This window comes from Vespa crabro, chromosome 9, assembly GCF_910589235.1.
Source record: "Vespa crabro chromosome 9, iyVesCrab1.2, whole genome shotgun sequence".
Taxonomy (NCBI): domain Eukaryota; kingdom Metazoa; phylum Arthropoda; class Insecta; order Hymenoptera; family Vespidae; genus Vespa; species Vespa crabro.
In genome coordinates this window covers 3,903,187-3,926,856 of record NC_060963.1, presented here as the reverse complement: position 1 = coordinate 3,926,856, position 23,670 = coordinate 3,903,187, and the positions used below count along the sequence as shown (strand labels likewise).

At 25.4% G+C, this 23,670-nt stretch overlaps 5 protein-coding genes across 19 annotated transcripts; 3 read left to right on the top strand and 2 right to left on the bottom strand.

Moving 5' to 3' along the window:
* Positions 1–1,029: 1,029 nt before the first annotated feature.
* LOC124426934 (polycomb protein Scm) lies at positions 1,030–5,019 on the bottom strand. Its single transcript, XM_046969255.1, has 8 exons — positions 4,544–5,019; positions 4,013–4,303; positions 3,637–3,872; positions 2,993–3,560; positions 2,702–2,890; positions 2,072–2,614; positions 1,777–1,931; positions 1,030–1,667 (listed from the first exon to the last, which is right to left on the bottom strand). Exons 1-8 carry the CDS (start codon positions 4,569–4,571, stop codon positions 1,533–1,535), a joined length of 2,145 nt encoding a protein of 714 aa, XP_046825211.1. The 5' UTR covers positions 4,572–5,019; the 3' UTR covers positions 1,030–1,532.
* A 97-nt stretch (positions 5,020–5,116) lies between these two features.
* Positions 5,117–5,716, top strand: LOC124426952 (39S ribosomal protein L33, mitochondrial). The gene is made up of 3 exons (XM_046969297.1): positions 5,117–5,272; positions 5,445–5,548; positions 5,657–5,716. The coding sequence occupies exons 1-3, from the start codon at positions 5,232–5,234 to the stop codon at positions 5,707–5,709; spliced, it is 198 nt and encodes a 65-aa protein (XP_046825253.1). The 5' UTR covers positions 5,117–5,231; the 3' UTR covers positions 5,710–5,716.
* Positions 5,717–6,200: 484 nt separating this feature from the next.
* On the top strand, positions 6,201–8,051 carry LOC124426947 (copper chaperone for superoxide dismutase). 3 transcript variants are annotated; one of them, XM_046969287.1, is made up of 7 exons: positions 6,201–6,390; positions 6,453–6,651; positions 6,828–6,990; positions 7,064–7,130; positions 7,250–7,431; positions 7,502–7,661; positions 7,828–8,051. In XM_046969287.1, the coding sequence occupies exons 1-7, from the start codon at positions 6,376–6,378 to the stop codon at positions 7,918–7,920; spliced, it is 879 nt and encodes a 292-aa protein (XP_046825243.1). In that variant the 5' UTR covers positions 6,201–6,375; the 3' UTR covers positions 7,921–8,051. The 3 variants fall into 3 exon arrangements, with proteins under 3 accessions (XP_046825243.1, XP_046825241.1, XP_046825244.1); XM_046969285.1 differs by having other exon boundaries at positions 6,221–6,390; positions 6,798–6,990; XM_046969288.1 differs by having other exon boundaries at positions 6,235–6,390; positions 6,798–6,990; positions 7,502–7,644.
* Positions 8,052–8,186: 135 nt separating this feature from the next.
* On the top strand, positions 8,187–11,181 carry LOC124426935 (protein asteroid). 8 transcript variants are annotated; one of them, XM_046969260.1, is made up of 4 exons: positions 8,187–8,508; positions 8,599–8,804; positions 8,889–8,955; positions 9,053–11,181. In XM_046969260.1, exons 3-4 carry the CDS (start codon positions 8,922–8,924, stop codon positions 11,125–11,127), a joined length of 2,109 nt encoding a protein of 702 aa, XP_046825216.1. In that variant the 5' UTR covers positions 8,187–8,508; positions 8,599–8,804; positions 8,889–8,921; the 3' UTR covers positions 11,128–11,181. The 8 variants fall into 8 exon arrangements, with proteins under 8 accessions (XP_046825216.1, XP_046825220.1, XP_046825215.1 ...); XM_046969264.1 differs by having other exon boundaries at positions 8,599–8,820; positions 8,899–8,955; positions 9,141–11,181; XM_046969259.1 differs by having other exon boundaries at positions 8,599–8,820; positions 8,899–8,955.
* A 2,507-nt stretch (positions 11,182–13,688) lies between these two features.
* On the bottom strand, positions 13,689–23,605 carry LOC124426932 (oxysterol-binding protein-related protein 8). Of its 6 annotated transcripts, none has more exons than XM_046969234.1 (17): positions 23,239–23,605; positions 22,638–22,792; positions 20,779–20,922; positions 19,315–19,367; positions 18,998–19,228; positions 18,747–18,891; positions 18,441–18,662; positions 17,267–17,475; positions 17,008–17,186; positions 16,753–16,930; positions 16,508–16,604; positions 16,231–16,427; positions 15,867–15,992; positions 15,540–15,788; positions 15,270–15,437; positions 14,713–14,888; positions 13,689–14,602 (listed from the first exon to the last, which is right to left on the bottom strand). In XM_046969234.1, the coding sequence occupies exons 2-17, from the start codon at positions 22,771–22,773 to the stop codon at positions 14,371–14,373; spliced, it is 2,742 nt and encodes a 913-aa protein (XP_046825190.1). In that variant the 5' UTR covers positions 22,774–22,792; positions 23,239–23,605; the 3' UTR covers positions 13,689–14,370. The 6 variants fall into 6 exon arrangements, with proteins under 6 accessions (XP_046825190.1, XP_046825192.1, XP_046825193.1 ...); XM_046969236.1 differs by having other exon boundaries at positions 22,638–22,780; XM_046969237.1 differs by having other exon boundaries at positions 20,779–20,907; positions 23,239–23,604.
* Between the last annotated feature and the right edge of the window lie 65 nt (positions 23,606–23,670).

Sequence of the window (23,670 nt, the reverse complement as noted above, 5' to 3'; positions counted from 1 at the left end):
AGAGATAATTATGTGTTATAATAATAATATATATATATATATATATATATATATATATATATATATATATATATTTATATTTATATTTATATATAAACACACATACCACACATATATGCATATGTAACAACTGCACATATAACACGAATGAAAAAAAAGAACTAAACCAAAAGCAATAAGGTATATTTTATAGAATAGAGACTTAACAATTACACTTATCTATATCTTATGCAATATTGATCACAATTATGATACTTATAGATATTTTGTACAGTCACACTGTTAGTAATTTATCTGTTTTATCATTATAAATATAATAGTATTAACTTCTTAAGAAACATAAACAGTATTTAGTTTTGAAAAATTTTAATAATCTACTAACATAGATTGAAATACATCTGCTCAAAATTTCAAAGTATACATCAGATGTATGTAACATACTATTACATTAGATTTTTTTTCAATTAATATGAATCAGTGATATACATGGATAAGAACGTCAGTGTCTTTTAGCGTAAATAATTATTTATTCATGATGTACTGCAAAATTTTTATATATAATTGTATCATACAATTTGCACAATTATCATATTAATTGATTCACAAAAATCTTAAATATCACTTTGGGAACTATTAATCATTGTAATATAACATGTTCAATATAAAAGTATCACTTTTAATAATTGGATGAATATAAATTGAAATTCAATAAATGATGAATTTAGTATTTATATAGTATGTCATTATATGAATACTTGAAAATATATATATTTTTGTAATATATATATGTATACTATAAAGCTTTAAAATTTTTTGATATTATATATCTAGTATTTTAAATTATATAGGCATACACAAGTTAATATAACAACAAAAATATGAAGAAACACGTTCCTCTATAATAATAGAATAAAAATGAATTTTCGTATATCTGAATAACGAAAATATAAACTAACAAATTCTGTAAAATATTTCATATTTTAAATTAAATAATCATTTTTTAAATTGAGCAAGAATGCATGGTTAATATTGTGTTAAACTACCAATTTGTATTACAAAAGATACATAATTGAGAGTTGCTATATATACATAGCCACTGACTGATATACATTTTTTTTACTAAACTGTAAAATAATATAAAATATTTTATAATTAACTGACAAAATAACATTTTTCTATATTTATTATTTATCTACATGTTTAGTGTTGTATCAATTGATTGGTTCTCATTGTAATGAGATGACAGTGGATTAATTAATAAAAATGCCTACATTATAATCAATTAATACAAATGTGCTTTTCTCCAAATAAAAATACTTCTTTTTTCAAAGTAAATTATAAAATTGTTTTCTACTTAATTTAACCCTAAAAATAATGATAAAAGATAATATTTAGACATAATATTATATTCATTCATATATTCACATTATTTTAACAACTTATATATTAATGTTTTCATTTATGAAAACAAATTTGACCAGCCACTTCAAATGCAGTTTACCTCACTGTATATAGTTTGATATCCGAGAGAGTCATAGTATTATATGTCTTCTACCTTTAATACGATTTACCAAATTACAGATCTTAAGAGCAGGTCCAAGCTTTAGTCCCATATATTTCATCATCATATCAGAATTTAAAAGAAGTAAAGCCTTTCCATCGATTTCCTGAAAATAATATTAAATAGTCACTGTTAATGTTTTCTTCTTTATGATATTTTTAATTACAAGTAAAAAAAAGTGGGGAAAAAAAGAAGAAAAAAAAAAGAAAAATTACATGTTTCCTAAACAAATCTGCATGCTGTCCCAATGCAGGATCTGTTAGGGCGATATAATGTATAACATCTTCTATGGTCCATTCAGCAGGTTCTGTGGATAGTGTACGATTTGCTGTATTTTCTGACTGTGTTGTTGATGTTGCAGCTTCCAATTCTAAGCATAATTATAAATTTGAAAACTGTACTTAATTTTATATTAAATATTATTAAATAATTATTTTATGAAATGAATTCTTTATCATTAATTTTAAATAATACTTTTTTCATAACAATATTCTAATAAAATTTTCTTACCAGGAACTGATTTGCGTGGTTGTTTCGCTGGTGTTGGAGATGAAAGTGTTGTATTATTTATACTTTGCACAGGTTGCTGTGCTTGCTGTTGCATACTAGATGAAAGAGTTTGTTGACTTTGAGACGACCATCTTCGTTTTTCAGCACTGTTATTACTTGTTTCTTCACAATTCGTTGATTGTGGCTGTTGAGTATTTGGACATTTATTACAAGGTTCTTTTCTCCTGGATAGCATATGTTCACAAGCACAAAGATCTTCAAGTTGCCGCCTGATATACACATAAAAATCCTCTTCTTCCATAAATAAAGGTAATCTAACAGAAGTAGGTTTACTTTCTAAAATTAAATTGATATTTTCTCCTTCGCCACGTTTTAACAAACTTAACATTTGTCTTGGACTCATTGCTGCCATGAGAAAAGCTTGGAAAATATCTCTTGTGACATTTAATATAGGACCTGTACCAAATTGTGCTGGCATAGCTTTTACTTTACGAGGATCGAAATAAGGACCACATGTACAATTGTGATTCACATAAATAGTAACTGTAACATTATAAAATGTTATTTACATATTATTCTATTAAGAAAATCATTTCTAAATTTATTATTCCTTTAAAATTGTATAAATACCATTGTCAAGAGGATGTGGTTTAGTATTAGCTGTACTAGTATCTGGTTCTGTAGCTGGTTGTGGAGGTGGACTTGAACCAGCTGGACTTACCAAAGCAACTGCTGGTTCTCCACTAGCACCACCACCAGACACTGCCATTACTGGCAAAACATTACTAGTCCTTGACTTAAATCTGTTAGGACCTGTTGCTGTATAAATGAAATGCTTATGTAAATATTATAAAAAGAGAATAGGAAACATTATTAATTTTATTAATCAATTATTATACAATAAATAAAAACATAACTTACATTTTTGTCTTGGCGGTTGTAGTGGATGTCCACTTTTAAAGCACCATCCTGCAGGAAAGATATCTCTAGAATCAAAGCGACACCAATAATCAAATGCTCCACGCCAACCATCAAAGGTTATATGAATCATATCATCTTTCACAGCACCAACAGTAGCAGTACATATAAGTTGTGGATTTTTTTTATCTATAGCTTCCAATTTATGCCCAACTTCAAACATATTAGAACGAGGTGTCTTTGGTTCACGTTTAAATACTTTAGCAGGTGCCATTTCAGCTCCATTTAATGTTTTCAATAGAAACATTGGCCAACTGGAAGCATTCATACGAAAGCCCAAGGGAGGTTGAAGCATACCACCTGATTTTTCGCAGTGTCCAATTGGATGAATTTCATTACTGTCAACTAAACGCCAAAAGTCATTTTTATTATCAGATCCATCAAGTCGTAGTCTTAATCGAGGACCAAGGACACCAACTACTGTTGCAATACAAGTTGATGTTAAATTACGAGGATCTAAAGCCTCCAATTTCATGCCCATTTTAAATTCATTTGTTGGTGGCACTTCGTGCTATGAAATATTTTAAATAATATGTATTATTCATTGACAAAAATAATCTAATTTTTGTTTATATATTACAGCATACCTGTTTAAAGCATTCAACAGGTGCTGCAGAACTATTTGTTTCTTTTAAATAAAGATCCCAATCAAAAGTTTGATATGTCTCATATTGAAATGGACCAGTTGAAGTAGATGGTGGATGAGATACATTTGTATGATTATTTGTATGAGAATAAACTTGTGTTGCAGAAGCTACACTGTTATTATTTGATAAGTTGGATGGAATTGGAGAAGATGCAGGTGATGATTGATCTTTATTACCTGAAAAAACATAATATGTTGCATAATCTTATAATATAAATTATAAAATATTTTCTCTCAATAGTAAATCTCTAAGTAACCAAATTTTATGTTTTCAATATTATTCTATTTGTAGGTAACTAATATTTCAGGTAACTAACTTTTTTTCATTTCAACTTGACTTTCCTTCTTTTGATGTTTATTAAGGCAAAATGATGAACAGAAATCTTTTGTAGGACCATCTTTCTGTTCCAATTTAACTGGTGTACCTCTGATTACATTATCACATTGTACGCAAGCACCACGTACATAGGCTTTACGAAATTCTGACAAACATGTTTCAGAACAAAATTCTTTTTTTCCATGCTGAGTGGGAAGAACATATTTTAATGGCTGTTTAGTTTCTCCACACCAAGTACAAGAATTTTTTGATTTAGGTGGTCTTCCAGGACCTGTAATATTTAATAATATTAAATATTTATAAATATAATATCTCCATTATATTAAAAAGTTAAAAAATAATTTTATATATATAATATTATATATATATAATAGAATTTTCTGATGCATTAATACTACAAAGATATTATATTACAATATATATAATCGTACACCATATAATAAATGTAAACTAATAATTAAATAAATTCTCTCTGAAGTAATGAAAGGTTACTTTTGATAGTTTAACATACCTCGCATTTTACTCTGAGTTGACGACATATTTTCACATAAAAAATTATGATCAACAGTACAGTCAGTACACGACAATGCTAATATATCCTAGTAATTAAGGTCATCTTCATGTCCATTAACGAAATAAATTTTGAAGCACATACACCCAGATTCGATATTTCAAATTCTCTCACTTTTGTATGTAATAAAAAATACACGCTATTGTTATATATGCATATAAGATACTATTTGCTTATAAATATCAATGTTAAGAATAACTTTATATGCACTATTCACAATCTTTTCATTCGAACCAAAATAATACTCTCCGAAATACAAGTTATTGTGCCAATCCGCCATATTGCTTTGATTTGACCGCGCAATCCACGGGCAAGATATTACGTAGATTTGAAATACTAAACATATTTCTTTAATAAGTTTGAAAGTATTAACACTTGTATATTTACCCCATTAGATTAATTTAAAAAATGATTTAAACATTTTTTTCCCCTTAAATTCTAATATTTATTTTACATTATATTTCCGTAATAGATAAGGCATCAATTATTAAAGATAATAGATACCAATTCAGTTCTCGTCATAAAATTTAGATGGCATTAATGTTTCGTTCTATATAGAAATTTATTCATTAAACAGATGAGTCACGATATAAGAAACTCATGTATTCGTAACATAGAATAAATAATAATGTTTTTAACGAATATATTATTAAAGAAAGCAAAAAGCAAGTAAGCATTTCTTATAAATATACTAAAGCTATATAAATAATATTCATAAATTGTTATTATTTTATATTAAAATATATATCGTGCGTGAATAAATCATTTGAAATGAACTATTTCTGATATTAATGCATTTGAGATCATTTATTTTTAATTAATTTATTTTTTGTTTATTTAGATTACTCTTAGTTTTAACAGAAAGTGTAGTAAGTGGCCATACTAAGCATATGATCAGAGAAAGAACTGCTGATAAAATAGAAGTGATAAAATTTGATCCATATAGTAAGTTATAAGTAAAGATCTTTTATAGAATTATTCAATTCTAATAAAGAAATTAAGTAAAATACACATCGGTCTTAATTTGTCAATTATATATATATTTTTTTTTAGTTCAAACAATGGCAATCTATAAAGAAAAGAAAAAAATACGAGGTGTAGGTTGATAAACAAAATATAGAATATTAATATAGATATATTAATCATAATAAATATATAAAATGTAACATATCTCATGTATTTTATTGTATTAATGCTAATATGAAAATAAAGTATATGATATCTGAACACAAATTATAAATATTTATTACATTCTTTTTTACATTGTTCTTTTTTCTTAAGATCAATATAACCAAAAATTAAAAAAAAAATCTTAATTGAAATATTAAATATTATTGTAATTTTTTTTTATTTATTAACTAAACATCTATAATAATATTTTGCAATGTCGTAATTGTAAATACTACATATTAATAATTCGTTAACGTGATAAATGATTCGTTGGAATGATAGGTAATTTTAAAACAAATAAAATCGTTCCTTAAATATGAATTGAATTAAATGAATAAAGAGAAAAAAAAATAATAATAAAAATACATAATATTACACGCAACTAGATTAACATAAAATTATGATTAGATTCGAGTAAATATGATTATAATTGATGAGCTTTCAAACGACATCTACAACGAATTTCGGAACACAGTTTAGATTGTTTTATGAAGGCGACAATCGAAGACTACGAAAGCAAATCTGAAAAAAGAGTTTTGTCAGATAATTAAAAAAAAGAAATTGTCATTTTTAAAGAAAATAATTGTAATATATTAAAAAATATGTCTTTGGCAAAGGTTAGTTGTATCGCTAAAGATAATAACGAAGTATTTATTAAAAATGAATTGTCTTACAATAGATTGAGTTTGCAGTCAACATGACTTGTCAAAAATGTGTTAATACTGTTCGAGAGAGTTTATTAGATTTGAACGGTATTGAGAATTTAGATGTCTCGTTAGAACGTGGTACAGTCGTTGTTGAAACTAATCTTCCATTTACTTTGATACAAGAAAAGATAGAGAAATCTGGAAAGAAAGCTGTTCTTAAAGGATATGGAGGTAAACAAATATATTTATATAAACGTAATCAAAATGCAAAACAATAACAAATAATTAAATTAATTAAATTTTTTCTTTTATAAAATATATTTAATATTACAAATTTTTTGATAAATATTTTGAGATACTATTAAATAATTTTATAGAAAACAATTATAGTGCAGTTTCGTTGTTAGGAGGTAACTCAGGATATAGTGTAAGTAATAATATAAAAGGTGTTATAAGATTTGTGCAAACTGTAGAAGGATGTATAGTAGATGGAACAGTTGATGGACTTGAACCTGGACAACATGGAATACATATACATGAATGTGGAGATATCTCTAAAGGATGTGAAAGGTACTACAGAGTACTTTACAAATATTAAATAATTTCTAAATATATATTTTTTATATAATTTATTTGTCAATAGTGTAGGAGAGCATTTTAACCCATATAATAGCATACATGGTGGACCTGAAGATGATATATCTAAAAAGGTAAAATTATTAAGAAATAATATGTATATTGAAAAATTATTTATTTTATACTTTATAGTATTTCTTATTTTAAATTAATTTTAGTTTCTTTCTTTAAAATTTTTCTTTCTTTATAACAGCACATTGGTGATCTTGGGAATATAGAAGCAGACAATAATGGAAGAGCTTTATTTAGAAAAGTCAATCAATTCCTTACAGTGTCAGATATTATTGGAAGATCGCTTGTTATTACTGATAAACCAGACGATCTTGGCAAAGGCAATGATCAACAATCACAAATAGATGGAAATAGTGGAAAAAGGTAAGAGATATGATATTGTAAATATTTTATCTTTTATCTTATCTTTTATATCTTTATCTTTTTTTTATAGATTGGCATGTGGAATTATTGCTCGTTCATCTAGTTTGTTTCAAAATACAAAACAGATATGTGCATGTGATGGTCTTACTATCTGGGATGAAAGAGAAGGCACACGTTCAAATCAAAAAGAATTAACAAAATACACTGAAACAAGTAATAAAATATGTATAGTATGTTAAAATGAATCATAAACAATAGATAAAGAAATAGAAACTTTATAACAATTTAGTTGCTAGTAAAATGAATTAGAATTATATATAAGTAAATTAAGCTTTGTTTGTTTTTAATAACTAATAATAAAATTTTAAAATTAAATAATTGCTATTTATTTTTCAGCAAGTCTCTAAATACATCTGTGGATCATTCCAATTATTAAAAATGATTATACATTCCATTCGATATAATGATATTGCAAAGTTTTACATGTAAATACGTTTTTAAAGATATGCATTTCTTCATTTTTTGCAATAAAGGAAAATTAGCAATATTTTGCAATTTCAACTGTATTTAAGTTTAAGACAAAACAATAAGAATAGAATAAAAATACTAAGGAAAAAACATTTGGCATTATGTAAATTTCATTTTATGACATAATTTGGCGTGAAATATAAAAGACTCTAAAGAAGAGTAGAGGAAAACAAAAACAAAGGGAGTCAAATATTTTATTATAATCTAAAATAATATAGATTATATCTAAAATAATATAGATTAAATTCAAAAAGGATTCAAAAAGCACTTAAGAAAAGTACTTAAGTGAGTCATATATTACTTGCTATTGATAACATTGCGATAACGCAATTTTTAAGACAGTACTTAAAAATGTACTAAGTAGGATGCAATTAAGTTGGCAACATTGCAGTCATGTTTGTTTTTTTGAACAAAGCTCATACTTAACCGTTTGCGTAACAGAGGATTTTGACAAATATGATCGAAAACGTCAAGGAGCGCGATCGAGCGTCTTCGATTATATATCGAAAAAAGTCGAAGAGCGCGATAGTGCTTGTCATGTTCAATTCGGTAAATAACTGTACATATATATGCAAACATAAAATAAAAAGTTATAAATGAAAAAAAAAATATATATATATATATATTCTATTAATTTAGAATAGGTAACAACAAAATACAAATTGGATTACTGATAGCGATGCGACGTACATGCGTCTGAAAGGCTGAACGCGTTTCGACAAGTTTTGGATGGGCCGTTATTTGTTTGTTTTGGCTAAATCCCCTAGCTTTTTTCGACACAAAATCTGAAGAGCCCGAAAATGGCTCGTGGTACGCACGGTTAAGAATGTATAAAGTGGGATGCAATTAAGTATTTCTCACGTAAGTGATTGGGCCGATAATTTTATATAATAATAAATCAAAAATAATTACTGATAATGTATATAAATACGTCATTAGATCACAGTGACACTTTTCATTAGATGAATACATCCGCTCACAGTAATCTAAAGAGAGGTAGAGTTTATAAATTATTTACACTTTTTAATAATTCGGAAAATACATTTAATGGCAATTAATAAAAAGTCGGAATAATTCGAAATGGGTATACCAGGTTTGACAACTTATATTCTAAATCGTTCTGAACAATTTCTTCAATCATTTGATTTGCATGATACATACTTGGTTATTGATGGCTCTAGTATTGGATGTCAATTGTATACTCACTATACAAAAAGTAATTCTGCATTTGGAGGTGATTATGATAAATATGCTGAATGTGTGCGACATTTCTTCTGGGAACTCAAAAAATGCAATATAATACCATTAGTTCTAATAGATGGTGGTTATGAAAGTAGAAAATCAAAGACTATAATGAAACGTACACGTGACAAAAATCAAGCGGCTGAATCTTTTACTCTATCAAACCAAAATAATGTACATTACTTTCCTATTTTGATGTTTTATGTCTTTAAAAATATTTTGAAAGAAATGAACATTAGACATATTCAATGTTTATTTGAAGCTGATAATGCTATAGCTAGTGTAGCTAAACTTTTAAACTGTCCTTTACTTAGTTCTGATTCTGATTTTTACATTTATGGAGCATTGTATATACCATTTGTAACACTGGAAAATCATGTAAGAAAGTGGAGAAAATATGTAAAGCCCTGTAAAATTTATAAAGTTGAAACTTTATTAAATACTTTTAGTGGATTGACCGAATCACTATTACCCTTAGTTGCTACTTTATTAGGGAATGATTACATACAACATTATGAATTCAAAAATTTTTATGACAATATAAAATTGCCAAAAATTGGACGGGTTAATTGGAATTTACAGCAATGTCGTATAGAAGCTATTTTAAAGTGGTTGAGTAAGCACACATTAAATGAGGCTATATTATTAATAATAAAAACATTGCCACAGGAAAATAAAATACGAACACTCAGAGCAATTGAGATGATCATAAATGAATATACCAGTATATCAATAAATATCTTGGAACTATTGGGTTTTTCCAAAGAAAATGTTGATAAAATTATTTTACAAAATATAAAAAATAATTGCAAGTTTCAAACAGATATAAGTGATCTAATAAAAGATCTATCAAAAGAATTTCAAGATATGAATGAATTTGATTTGGAGACTATAAATGATGCTTTTATTAATAGTTTACCCTCTTGGTTCATTAATGAATATTGTAAAGTTTTGTTACCAAATTATTTTATGAATATATTAATGCATAAATTATATATATGTCCTATACAAATTGAAGATTATCGTCAACCTTCGAGTATATTTATAAGTGAAAAGATTATTAATGTTATACATACATTACTTGAATTAGAATTTGAACAAACAAGTAAATGTTCAGAATACATAACTAGAGGACAAAATAATCAGTTATCTCATTATCCATTAAAATATATTGATAATATTGGTTCTTATAAAATTCCGTCTTTGCACAATCTCAGAAAAACCCCAATGAATATAAGGAAAGAAATTTATGATAATACCTTAGATATACAACATGATCTTATAGTTAAATTTCCTGAAAATTGGAGATTGTATATTGCAACAGCAAAATATTGGATAGATAATTTACCAACATTCAAATCAGATGCTCATATATATGCATTGCTCTTTGCAATGCTGCATCATATTATTGATTCGAAAATTGGTTATTGTAGATCTATACATACATTTAAAAATAAATATAAACAGAAATTGGAAACAATAGAATCTTCGAAAAAACTAGTACACAATAAATATTCTTTATTAGATTGTTTTGCAGAAAAAAGTATTATGGAAGCTCTTAATGAAATTATGGAATTTGATTGCCTAATGTTAGCGCCATTCTTTATATCTAATAGTGATATGAACATTAAACTTCAACAAAATCCAAAAAGCTACAAACGAGGAGTTGTTCATATATTTGCACAATTTCAAAATTGTTTAAAACATAGTACAGATCTAAATGTATTACTAGGTTGTCCATATCAACTTACGAAAGTCTCTGATATGTTTAATGGAACCTTATTATATAATCTATATAATAATTTTATAAAGCGTAAGAAAATAGAAGATTATATATATTGCATACTTCAGTGTTCTCCAAATTTTTGTCGACTATTTCATGTAATTTTAATGGAAGCAAGGTTAATGTTTAAGTTATCTGTTTAAACATTTTTAGTTTTATGAAGAAAAAAGAATAAAATTTATATTTGATACACATGATATAATGTATAGCAAAATATTAATTCATAGTTCCATTATTATTCTAGTTAATAATATTTTACTAATACAAATATATATTTTATCTATACAAATAATTTTTTTAATTTTTGGAAATAAAAAGTTGATTAAAATTATAAAAATTTAATGAATTTTTTAATGTATTATTTTCCATTGTGTTCTTATTAGTTTGGAATCATACACAATAATCATATATATATATATATATAATATATCATATATATATATATCATATATATATATATGTGTGTGTGTGTGTGTGTGTGTTTTCCATTATGTTTTATAAATATTTGTAATAAATTAATTGAATGTATAATCTCCAATGTGTACATTACTGTATATATACTCAAAAAATAATGCTCTTGTAAGTTGTCTATTGTTAACCACAATTGACATTCTATTTGCTCTAAATAATATTAATTACGTATTAATAAAATATAGATTTACTTTCACAATTGTGATTGACATGATTTTTTTTAAATAATCAATGCTCCAATTTATTTATTTAGTATTTTTAAAATAGTAAAATAAAATACTTTTACAAAGAAATAAAAGAAAAATTCTCTTACAGTGTAACAAAAATCTCAAAATGTATTGAATGCCGTCTCCATTGTGTTAGCCTCTTGTAGCAATGTTGGAATACAAAATTGGTCATGTCCACATTTTACTATTAATCCAACGCGTACAGCATATTTCAACTTCGGAATAATTTCTGTTGTAAGTGTTTTATTATCTACTGGATAATGTTTTATTAAATAATCTATTATTAGTTCAGTATTAACAAAAAGCTTTTTCATTTGTATAACTTCTACAGCTTCGCGTATCATTTGTGGTGTTACTGGTATCAACTTTTGATTTACTTTAAAATGATCTAGAAAAAAATAATATTTTTGTTTATATAATATATACATAATCTAAATCCTATGTATTTTTTCATGTGCAATTAAATTCAACCTTGTGTTTTATACATCATTATCGAATTTTTTTTTAGTTATATTGAAAATTTTTGTTATCAACAACCTATGAATTTGACAATACGACATATACTAACACAAATGACACTTATGTTATATAAATATTAGAATCGAAAAAAAAAATATATATATATATACAATATAATTACGATAAAAGTCAATATTTATAAACAGAAATAAACTAATATCTATTTATATGTAATAGTTATTTATTTATAATTATAAGATATATAAATCTCAAATGAATTTGTTTATTTGCATAATAAAGTGATCATATACAACAATAATTCTCTTATACAGATGCAAAAGACAAAATTGAGGAAATACAATATTGAAAACGATAATTCTTGTATTTATATATTAAAACTACTCACAATATTTATAATTATATAATATTTATAGTACTATTATTAATGTATACGATACAAGCATAAATAATTCAGTAATATATAGATAATTTTACGTTATAATTATGATATTCATATTTCCATTTTAATAATAAATCATAATTGAAATTGAAAATAAAAATGTAAATAAATATTTCAGGTACATACACAATATTAATTTTTTTTTAGTAAAGAATCAAAATATATTTATTATATCATATTGATATTTTAACCATTTAAAAAGCGTATTTCATAGGAATGGGGTAAATTCATTTTTTAAATTTAAAACCTATTGCACATGTCCCTTTTTGTTCCATTCATGTACCTTAATTGAACTATAACTATTAAAATTTAATAAAAGTATCTATTAAAAAGAATCTATAGATAAAAAAAGATTTTCAAATATTACGAATATTATACGACCATATATATTTTCGTTGAATTTTAATTAAATAAAACATTCAGTAACATATATTAAGTTTAAAATAGTACGTGTGTTCTTAACAAAAAACGCATGATGTGAATGTTTGTGCAAAAAAAGAATGTAACTTTATCGCTGTAATTTTGAATAAGTAGTGATTCAAGTCAAGAATGTATAAGGAACGTTTTATTATAGAAACTATATTATAAAAAAGATACTATTTCTTTCAATAAACTATTCTTGTCAAATATTATATTTTTATACTTGGATTATTAAATATTGAATTTTGGCATATGATCCAAAATAGTATTAATAAAATATGTTTATAATCCAAGTGTCATATATAAGGAAATATTATGTTAACATTGATTCTGATATATTAGGACCAACTTTCAATTTTCTATAATAATGCTTTTGTTGGAATATCGCTGAACCTTCTATCATCAAGAATCATGTTGATTATATCTTTACAGCTTTTATATTAAATAACAAACACCAAGTAGATTATTAGGCACTGTACTATAAATTATAGAATAGATCAAGTCATTTTTTTATATTTTCAGTCGCAAATAAATTGTAAGAAAACTCTATGGATAATTTACAAAAATGCGATGTTCGTAAAAGCATGTGCATAGATATAAATTTTGTTATAAAAAATATTTTGCTCAAAATATACTTTGTAAATATTGCAAATCAATTGAAGTCAACTTATTGAAATCAATTTATTGAAATGCGAAGATAATGTTTACGTGCATCTTATGTACAAGTTTAAACATGCATTTACTCTTAAAACACTGTTAAATTCATTGATACGAAGTTCTACAATTTAAAGGATGGATATATAATATTATTATACTTCAATAAAGATCAATGAATCAAGTTAGATAGTAGTATAATTTACAATTAACTTTTATAATTTTTAGAGTTTTATATAATATATAGACATCAAGTATGTAATCTGCAAATTTTTTAGAACTGTACTGCAATAATTTCATTATTATGTATGCGTTTTATTTTCGAGTAGTTGCAGTAAAAACTATAGTAACTCAAAAGATTTTTATAACATCTTATATAATATAGTCATTATATACAAGATATTAAGCTCATATTGATTGATAATTCAACAGGCATAAATTATACACCTTTGATGCTATAAGAAAATAATTTTAGGTAAATATGGTACACATTTTTTTTTAACTCATAATTTCATGTAGTTAATGTTATAAAATATTACTGTTGCTGCATTATTACGATTAATTAAGAATATATATATATATATATATATATATATATATATATATATATACACATCTGAAAAATAAAAAGCTGATTTTTTTATTTTACTATATGTAAATAGTTACGTAATATACAGAACACTGTAAAAATTATTTCAACTTGTATTAGGTCCTGTATTCCATATTTTCATGAAGTACTGCACAAGGAAAACAACTACAATAACAAGAATAGTATCCAAAAAACTTTTTAGTACATTTATATGATGTTGTTGTTCTATTTGCGCTCTTTGCCTTACAGCAAGTTGTTCAATTAAGTGTTGAATACGATTAAGTTTTTCACCATATTCTGATAATTGATTATCTATATCTTTTGTAATATCCAATAATCTGTAAATTTATTATTGTATAAAAGTATAATAAAATCTTAAATCCTACATAATAATAATTATTTTAATAGTTAATTAGATAGGTATTTTATAAGATAATAATTATTTTACCTTGTTGTTGCTCGTCTTCTTTTGCCAACAGATTGACTAGAGTCTGAATGTAATTCAGCAGATGAACTACCTGAATCATGTGCAGTTTCTGTAAGAGGTAAATTATTGGACAATTGCCGTTTTGAAGATTTTAATACAGATAGCGATGAACGAGACTCAGCTTGAAGTAATGGCATCTATAAAACAAAATTTACTTTTGTATCGAATTTTATTTATACTTATTGTTTATATTATATATTGTAGCTGTCTCTATTAATTGCTTATATTTATATTAATGATATTTTTGACGAAGTCACTGGAAAATGGTAATGGAGGAATAATCTAATTATAAACATTAATTAAATTAACTTAAAATGATATATAAGTGTCTTTAGAACATATTACTTCGAAGTAAGTGCGCAATATAATATTTGATTAGAACAATTGTACTAAAGAAATTATCGTATCATAAAAATCAATAAATTGAGAACTTGCATTACCATATGGTAAACAAAGAATGTAACAAAGGATATTAATAATACTATACATACTATAAATTGTATTTAACATATCTGTACCTGTGTTTGAGGATCTGTAGAAACAATACTACCAGTACGCATTATCGGTGTTTTATGTCTTGTTTTTGTGCGTATGATAAAATCATGCTCATATTGTATTACATCATTTCTAGGATCCCATGGCCGAGCATCTGCATGTCTATAAACCCAATTACCTGTTATAATATCCTGTTGACAAAAAATATATATTTTGTTGAGAACAGTTCACGAACGGCTTATTAATTATTTTAATTTTTGTGTAAGAATATATAAATATGACCATATGATTACCTGTACAAAATACTTAGGAACCCATTCTTGACCAGTACTTTTGCGTTCTTTCGCTCGTTCTCTTTGAGCTTCCTCTAGTTGAGTTTTTGCTTCGGTAGCAGCAAATTGATCATCTCGATTGATTGCTTGTGTAACAGCAAGCCATAATTTTTCACTTTCCCATGGACCTTGATATTCAAGAGGCACAGTATATTTCTTCAATCTTCTTTTACGTACCTCTGAAGTTGGATTAAAAAATACACTTTCTTGCTGTGAAATAAGATACCATTTAATATTAACAAAATTTGCTGTATTTACTTTTCTAATAATAATAAATTTGGAACTTACTCCAGTTCGTTTATCAGTAATCATAATTTGTCCATCCCAATATCCTGAAATAGTAGCAAGGGTCTCTTTTCCTAAACGTATTCTTCCTACTACTTGATTCATCTGTTCTGCTCCTCCAAGAAACGGCTAATGATACAATACAAAGAAATTTATTCCACGCGTATGAAAATATTTATAATAATTGCATATAAACAAAACATTGAATTATAATATATAATATTAAAGCACAAGAAATTTAATTTATTTAATGCTTTTAACATGGAGTTAAAAGCTCATATATATATATATTTATATATATTATATAATATTATATATACTATATATATATTATATAGTATATATTTATCTACAGTATAAATTTTACCTTAAGTTTAAATTCTAATTCAGTATGGTAACGAGTTTTCTCACATTCAATATCTATTTTTCCACCAAGTTCCATAGATAATGTTCCTACAAGAATACCTTTACAATGTGCATAAGGAATTGTCATTGTATAATCTTCACCTCTGGGTAACATCGTTAATATTGCAACACCATCTAAAATTGCTGATGTTGAATTACCTAAAATATTACAGTGTATGATATTAATAATAATTATATTTTGTTTATAATTTTAAACTTTCTATTAAAAAAATAATTACCATAAAATTTAGATTTAGCAATAATTGTAGCACTAATCGTATATCCATCTTGACGATTTGTTACATAAAATCCTGATATAGGCGGATGATGAGACAACTACAAAAAGATATTGAAAAATTTTAATAAATTGTATATAAATATTGAACCTACGTTACGTTGAAATTGCAATAGATTGCATTACTTAAAACAATAATAGACTGCATTAATAGAATAGTAAAAAGTTACAAAAAATAATGCTTATTACTTGTTCTGCTAAGTAGAATGTTCTTGAACCATTAGGATGTTGCCAATAACAACGAAATGTTTCACCTAAAAGTGGATTGTATGGTTTCTTCAGTCCTTGAGGTTTTTTATAAAAACCAGATAAATACCATTTTACAACTGCTTTCATACGTGTAAATGCATCATCTTCTATTACTGCTCTATAAAAATAAATATATATTATGTAACAAATATAATAAATAATAATATATAGTTGTTTTGTTGAAGTTTTGCTTACTCTGATAAAAGATCAGCATGATAATAAGAGTCAGCTAATTTTTCTAAGAAAGATCGAGGTTCTAATATAAAAGTAGGTAATACTACTTTAGATAGATCCATTCCAGGTCGTGCTTGTTTCATTAAAAACCATATTAATGATTTTTGTTCTTCCTGCAATACTGTTACTACTTCTCCAGCCTGAGATAATTTAAATAAAAATTGAGACAAATCGATTATTTTAATATTAAAGTATCAAAAATAAATACTTAAATACTTACTGATCCAAGAACTTCACTTTCATTAGATACATATGGAGTTTCATTAATTGTGTCCAATGGATCTTCTTTTGCAGAACCCTCAGATTCACTATCCGAAGCACTGATTTCGGCATCGGCTGCGACTCCATTTTCTGGCTGGCTGATATCATCCAGGTCTGTATGTGAGGCGTATACAGGTTCTAGCGTTACTACCTCATGGGTCTTGTATTCTAGGACATGTACAGAAGGAACAGTCATGCGACGAGCAGAGGAAATTGATGGAGCAGGTGCAGAAGCAGAAGATGAAAAACCAGACATGCTAGGATGAGTACCCCCACCATCTGGTTCATCGATAGAAACTGAAGACACAATAATCTCTGGATCTGTAGTAGGTGTAGGAGAGTTATCGCGAAACTGTTTTTCCCAGTATGCAACTGCATGGTAAAGTTGTTGAAACATTGGAGTTGGTGAAGGACAAACACTTTTAGGATGACACGCTATAGCAGGTGAGATTGGCTGTGGACATGACAATAAGCGCCTTTGAGGTGTTGTGGGTGATTTAGGTGCATATTGGCTTAAAGATACTACTGGATTACAAAGCAAGTGTTTTCAATTTGTTTTAAGGTAATGAAAAATAGGAAAGGATAATAATTTAACTGTATTAGTAAAGTTGAATTCTGATCATTAAAAGCTTGTTATTATTAAATTAAGCTTGTAATTTGTGTCTTGTTATAACTTTGAGTACAAATAGAAAAATCAATGTTCTATTAATGAAATAAAATTTAATTTATAAAATAATAATACTTTGACTTATGTTGCATATTTCACAATTTTTAACATTTTTGCATTTATATTTCGTTTAATAATATCGAGTAAAATGTTATACGAATTGTATAATTAAAATTAATAATATTCATGATATTAAGAATAAAAAATAAATTATCTAGATAGAATATTCTGTAAGAATTATTTATAAGAGAATAAATAATTATTTACAGCAATTATTAAAAGCATTTTATTTAACTTCCCAAAGAGTATCTATTATGATTATTTGCATGTTATTAAATACAATATTCAAAACGTAAATTTTTTTTATTTACACACATAAAATACGCATATCATTCATAATAATTCACTTTTTATAATCACGATAGATATATAAACATGCGTAGAATTAATCAATAACAATACTCACCATGTTCATCAAAATGTTTTTCATAATCTGCTTCACTCCATTGAGTTTCATGAGTAGTTGTTGCATCATGATGTAAAGAACGCGGCAATGCACTAGTTGAACGTACAATTAGTGAAGAGCATCTTAAAGAAAGTTCAAGTGCATCCAACCAGCATTTACCAGCAGCTTGTGATGGTGCTCTAAAGATTAAGTAAGAAGTTGGTAAAGGTTGTACCACAGCTCCTACAAAAGAAATAATTTCAGTCTTGATTATCATTATTAAATTAGAAATAATATTAATTTAAAAGTAATAATATACTCATTTACCTATTGCTTCATTTTCTGGTCCTCGAGGAGCCCAAATAGATTGCTCTAAAGGATGAAAAAGTTTAAAACAGAATCCATCCTTTTTACTAGGTCTCTCTATCACTTGACATGTATTCAACAAAACAGTTCCAACCCAATGATTACTCTGCAATATTTATAGTTTTATAATCCCATGTGATTCTGCAGTGTTCTTAATTTATATTTCAACATTTATACTATAAAGATGCAAAATGAAAAGAAATACTGTTTACTTTTATTTTTGGACTTTTATATAATAATAATAAGCCAGGTTTAAGAATACACCATAATTTTGTCCAGCTTTTTAATGTTCCTCTAACTTTAAGCCAGTCACTCATTACAATAACAGTTGGATCTTTAAATGAACTAAGAAGTTCATTTGCAACTCGTTTCTTTTCCATTCGATAATTTTTTCTTTGTGCTTTATAAGATTCTTTCCGGGTCAATTTGCAGGAATCCATTGACTAAAAGCAATACATATAAATGAAATTAACATATTTGTTTATTCATTATTGTAATAAATATCTCAAACATGAAAATAAATATATACCTTATCTGATGTATTATCTGTTTTTTGACTGCTCTCTCCCGTCATAGATAAACCTAAAACAGATTACATATCATATATTATAATCTATTCTGATTTTAATTTCAATAACATTATTAAAACAAAAATAAACTAGTGATTCACACAATATAATCTATTAATTCTGTAGTGTAAGTATTAATACTAATTTTTGAAAATTTACTTAAATGAGATATGTATCAATTATTTTCATTGATATATTAACACAATGTTTGTGTGTTATAAAATGTAGAAGAGGTAAATATTTTCATATTATATAAAAATCTACACTTTCTATTGATATAAACGTATATTTCACACACACGCGCGCACATACACGCACATATATATTATATATATAAATTTATAGTCTCTAGTCTCTATATACACAAAATAAGCAAGTTTTAATTGATAAATAAAGTAGTTGTGATGAAATCACTTATAGACACACTTTTTACATCAAATTGATTACATATGATTTAAGGTACATTGATTATATTTTTGTTATCTAACTTAATATAATATATAATATATAAATAATATTCATAAAGTGCAAAAGTTTTTGTACATCTTGTAATATTAAGTATGATAGAAGACATTAACATATGAGAGTAAAAACATTAATATTGCAGTAAAAAGATGATTGAATTCTACAATATTCATAATTTGATTTACATTTCAAATTTATTACAAAACTTGCTGTATAAATTCTTTTACTGTAATAATTATGTTGTTAATATTCTATAAAATGTCTTCTTAATAATTATGATACATAATTTTATATAATACTGATTATTTATTTTTTTATATGAATATATAAATTTAAAATTTTACACACACACACACACACACTATATGTTATTTTAAGATATTTTTAAATGTAACATTTCAATTGTAAGGCACGTTTATTATCATAAAAATAATATTGTATATCGCATATACTTAAAGTAATATTATGTCCATGAAATAAGAATTTAGTATAAGATATTAATTATCTTTAATACTCTATTAGTTACCTATTAATTACTCATATAGGTAGAAAAAAAATATTTTGTAATAAGCATAAAAAATCCAGCATTTCAATACATGCTTGATATTTTTAATTTATATTTTTAATCAAGCAAAACAAAAGTGTGAACATAAAAACAAACATGTAAATATTTCTTTAAGTATTGCAATGCATTTTTCATACATAAATATAAGTAAATATATATAATAAAAAATATATATATTTATATATGTAAGCACATATCTTGATTAATTAAAATGTTACATAAGACATGCTTATTTTTATAAGCCATATGTTAACTAAAATATCTAATTAGAATATGTTAACTAAAAGAACTAAATAGGTTAATATTAAATAAGAGATTAAAAAGCATTTTATAAATGCTGAATTATTGAAGTATATGATATTATAATATCTACAAAATATCTGTATAGTTATACCTGGAGATACAGGAACTGGGCCAGTTGTAATAGTTACACTTGTTGTAAGTGATTCAGTTGATGGAAGTTTTGTTAAGGGCATTGGTTGTACATGGACACTGCTTGGTCGAAGTTGTTGATCCACTGGTTCTATATATTTAGGTTCTTTCATTTGTAATCAATATACATTAGTAATTTTATACCATTTTACAAATACAAATTTTATATTATACATATAAGTTATTAATTTATGTAAATTTTACAAAACTTTATAATTGATTTGATAAAAATGGTATAGTTTACTTCTAATCTTTTGTAACTACATAAATATAATTATGTTAGTGTTCTAGAAATACAAAACTAATACTAATTACATTACTTATTTCATCCATAAGCAATATATGTAACAACACATAGTTATTTATTATATACTTTTTAAGTCTAACATTAATAAATATTATACATGTTGACAAGCTATCAAATATCGAAATGCACATGCACAAAATACCATGCAAATTATTTTAAAAGCCAAATACCCCAGCATTTCTATTTCTGATATAAAAAGATCACTGCCATTCTTATATAAGGAAGATGAAATAGTAAAAAGTATGCAAGATAGAATAGAAGTCTATAAAAATGTAACAATACTTTCTATAATTACAATTTTATATAATATAATAGATTACAATCAATGTATATAAATTATATATACACAAATAACAATATACATGTAATTCTTACTTTACGAATTTCTACTTTACGAAAGCGGAATCGAAATGAATTAATTCGTAAAGACTTGAACTACACTTATAATGTTCATAGTGAAATAAAATACTTTGTGTTAAATTTTTAATTTTTTCATGGTTACATAAAACTTAAATTACAATAATAATAAATATTTGAGCAATTAGTATGTATTATAACAATTATATATAATACAAAATAGTATAGTGTGTTTTTTGATCAGCAAAAATACAGTATTAATATTTAGTTCTATATTATTAGATATGGTTAATTTTGGTGAAGATAATAATATTTAAGCTAATATGATAGTAATAATATGATATCTAGTAAATATTTTTATTAATTTCGATCTTGCAATGTTCTGATTAACTACAATAAATATTTCATTTGTACTCATGAAGAGATAGATAGACACTACTATATTTGTAATGTCAAGGGTATCTTACAACAAAAGTTTTGCCAATAACTACTACTATGCCCATTCTATAATCCTAACATTGATGTCCATGTAATAAATAATTGATAGACATTTTTAATGTAGTAGAACATAAAAAAAATCCAAGGAAGATATAAAATAAAAGTGTGCCTATATTTGTAAAGTATAGTCTTCAAAAATGATATCAGAAAAAAAATTATTAATTTACTAATGAAATTAATTTTATATAATACATTAGGTAAACTAAATAATTTGGATTGTTTATAAATAATCAAAATCTAGATTCTTTAGATGACTAATAAAAAACATTACATAATCTAGCTTATAGAACAGACTGATGATGCCTAGGATCTCTTGTCATGAACATGCATAATTCAAATGTATGTTATTACTTAGAGAGGGATCAAATGTCAATGAAAGATGAGAAACATCATAGTTAAGAAATATTACATACAGAACGTGCAACTGGTTTGTACTTTCGATTACATAAATATTACAATAACAGATATATTCAAAACTATTCAGAATTTAATACAATATTTACAATAATATTAATACAATATTATTGTTAACATGATCTTAAGCCTAAGAGATCATCTTAAATATATCTATTGTTTAGTAGTATATTTTATATATTTTGATTTAATGATTACTTTCTACCTTGAAATAAATTTTACTAATATTAAAAATTAACACTTACGGTTGCTCAGAGACCGACTAACATTAGGCGGTGTCATAGTCTTAAATGTATCCGAAGTACATCCAGCAGGTACAGAATGAGCATCTGATTGTATTCGATGATCTCCACCAGGTACCACTATTGGTTGCGAACTCATGATTAATCTATAATATAAACTACAAATATTACCTAATAAATATATATACACATGTATTATATATATTGTTATATTTTATATAAAATGTTAAAGTAATAAATATTAAATCAAAGATAATTGTTTCTTTAGAAATATTTTAAATCCAGTTGTGTGAATATCCAAAAGTAAAACTATAATAAAGTAATCACGCACACGAAACCATATTTATAGAGGTGTAAAATATTTTTCAATAATTTATTACAAACACGATCTTTAATATTTTATAAGGTCACAATCTATAACAATTCCGATTGCTAGAAGTATAAAAAGTTAATTAATTAAAATTAAGATGCAAAGGGAAAATACAATTGTAAATATTGATTGATTAAATATTTGTTATATACATCATTCGTATTACATTATATTACAACAACATGCATTAAAAGTGACGATCTTGTATTTATTACGTAAATTGTTAAAGCTTACCTCTCGTTTAAATGATTGTGTCTACATGACAGGCTGGTCCATTAGACAAATTAATTATACCATAAAATCGATATTAAAACACAAGAATAGACGAAAAGAAAATGAAGCTCGTCATTTTCTAGTTATTCTTGTACTATACTTCATTAATTATACAATTTTTTCATTAACATATTAATAAACATTCGAAAAAATAACGAAGTAATATTTATCGAGCACAGAACGTACAACAGCGCGAGCGCGATGTGCGATGTTCCATTGATCACTTGACGTTATAGCTTAGCTACAAACATACGATTGGACTTAGTTATGCGAAAACGCATTGCATATTACCCCTACTAATGCAAAACCTCCTTTACGTGCGATTATGATTGCATAACTATAACTTTAATATAACTATAAATCTTTCATATTACTAACTCTCATTATTATTTA

Coding starts and splice junctions, on each gene's coding strand:
- LOC124426947 (XM_046969285.1), top strand. Junction 6,991..7,063: donor ATCTCTAAAGGATGTGAAAG/GTACTACAGAGT, acceptor ATTTGTCAATAG/TGTAGGAGAGCATTTTAACC. Junction 7,662..7,827: donor CAAGTAATAAAATATGTATA/GTATGTTAAAAT, acceptor TTTATTTTTCAG/CAAGTCTCTAAATACATCTG.
- LOC124426934 (XM_046969255.1), bottom strand. CDS start 4,571: ATGTCGTCAACTCAGAGTAAAATGCGAG. Junction 3,561..3,636: donor CTGTTGAATGCTTTAAACAG/GTATGCTGTAAT, acceptor AATATTTCATAG/CACGAAGTGCCACCAACAAA. Junction 1,932..2,071: donor ACCACGCAAATCAGTTCCTG/GTAAGAAAATTT, acceptor AATTATGCTTAG/AATTGGAAGCTGCAACATCA.
- LOC124426952 (XM_046969297.1), top strand. CDS start 5,232: ATGTTTTTAACGAATATATTATTAAAGAAAGCAAAAAGCAA. Junction 5,273..5,444: donor TTAAAGAAAGCAAAAAGCAA/GTAAGCATTTCT, acceptor TTGTTTATTTAG/ATTACTCTTAGTTTTAACAG. Junction 5,549..5,656: donor GATAAAATTTGATCCATATA/GTAAGTTATAAG, acceptor ATTTTTTTTTAG/TTCAAACAATGGCAATCTAT.
- LOC124426932 (XM_046969234.1), bottom strand. CDS start 22,773: ATGAGTTCGCAACCAATAGTGGTACCTGGTGGAGATCATCGAATACAA. Junction 20,923..22,637: donor TAGTCGGTCTCTGAGCAACC/GTAAGTGTTAAT, acceptor TACAAATGAAAG/AACCTAAATATATAGAACCA. Junction 17,187..17,266: donor AAAGTGAAGTTCTTGGATCA/GTAAGTATTTAA, acceptor AAATTATCTCAG/GCTGGAGAAGTAGTAACAGT.
- LOC124426935 (XM_046969258.1), top strand. CDS start 8,922: ATGAATACATCCGCTCACAGTAATCTAAAGAGAG. Junction 8,956..9,052: donor TCACAGTAATCTAAAGAGAG/GTAGAGTTTATA, acceptor TGGGTATACCAG/GTTTGACAACTTATATTCTA.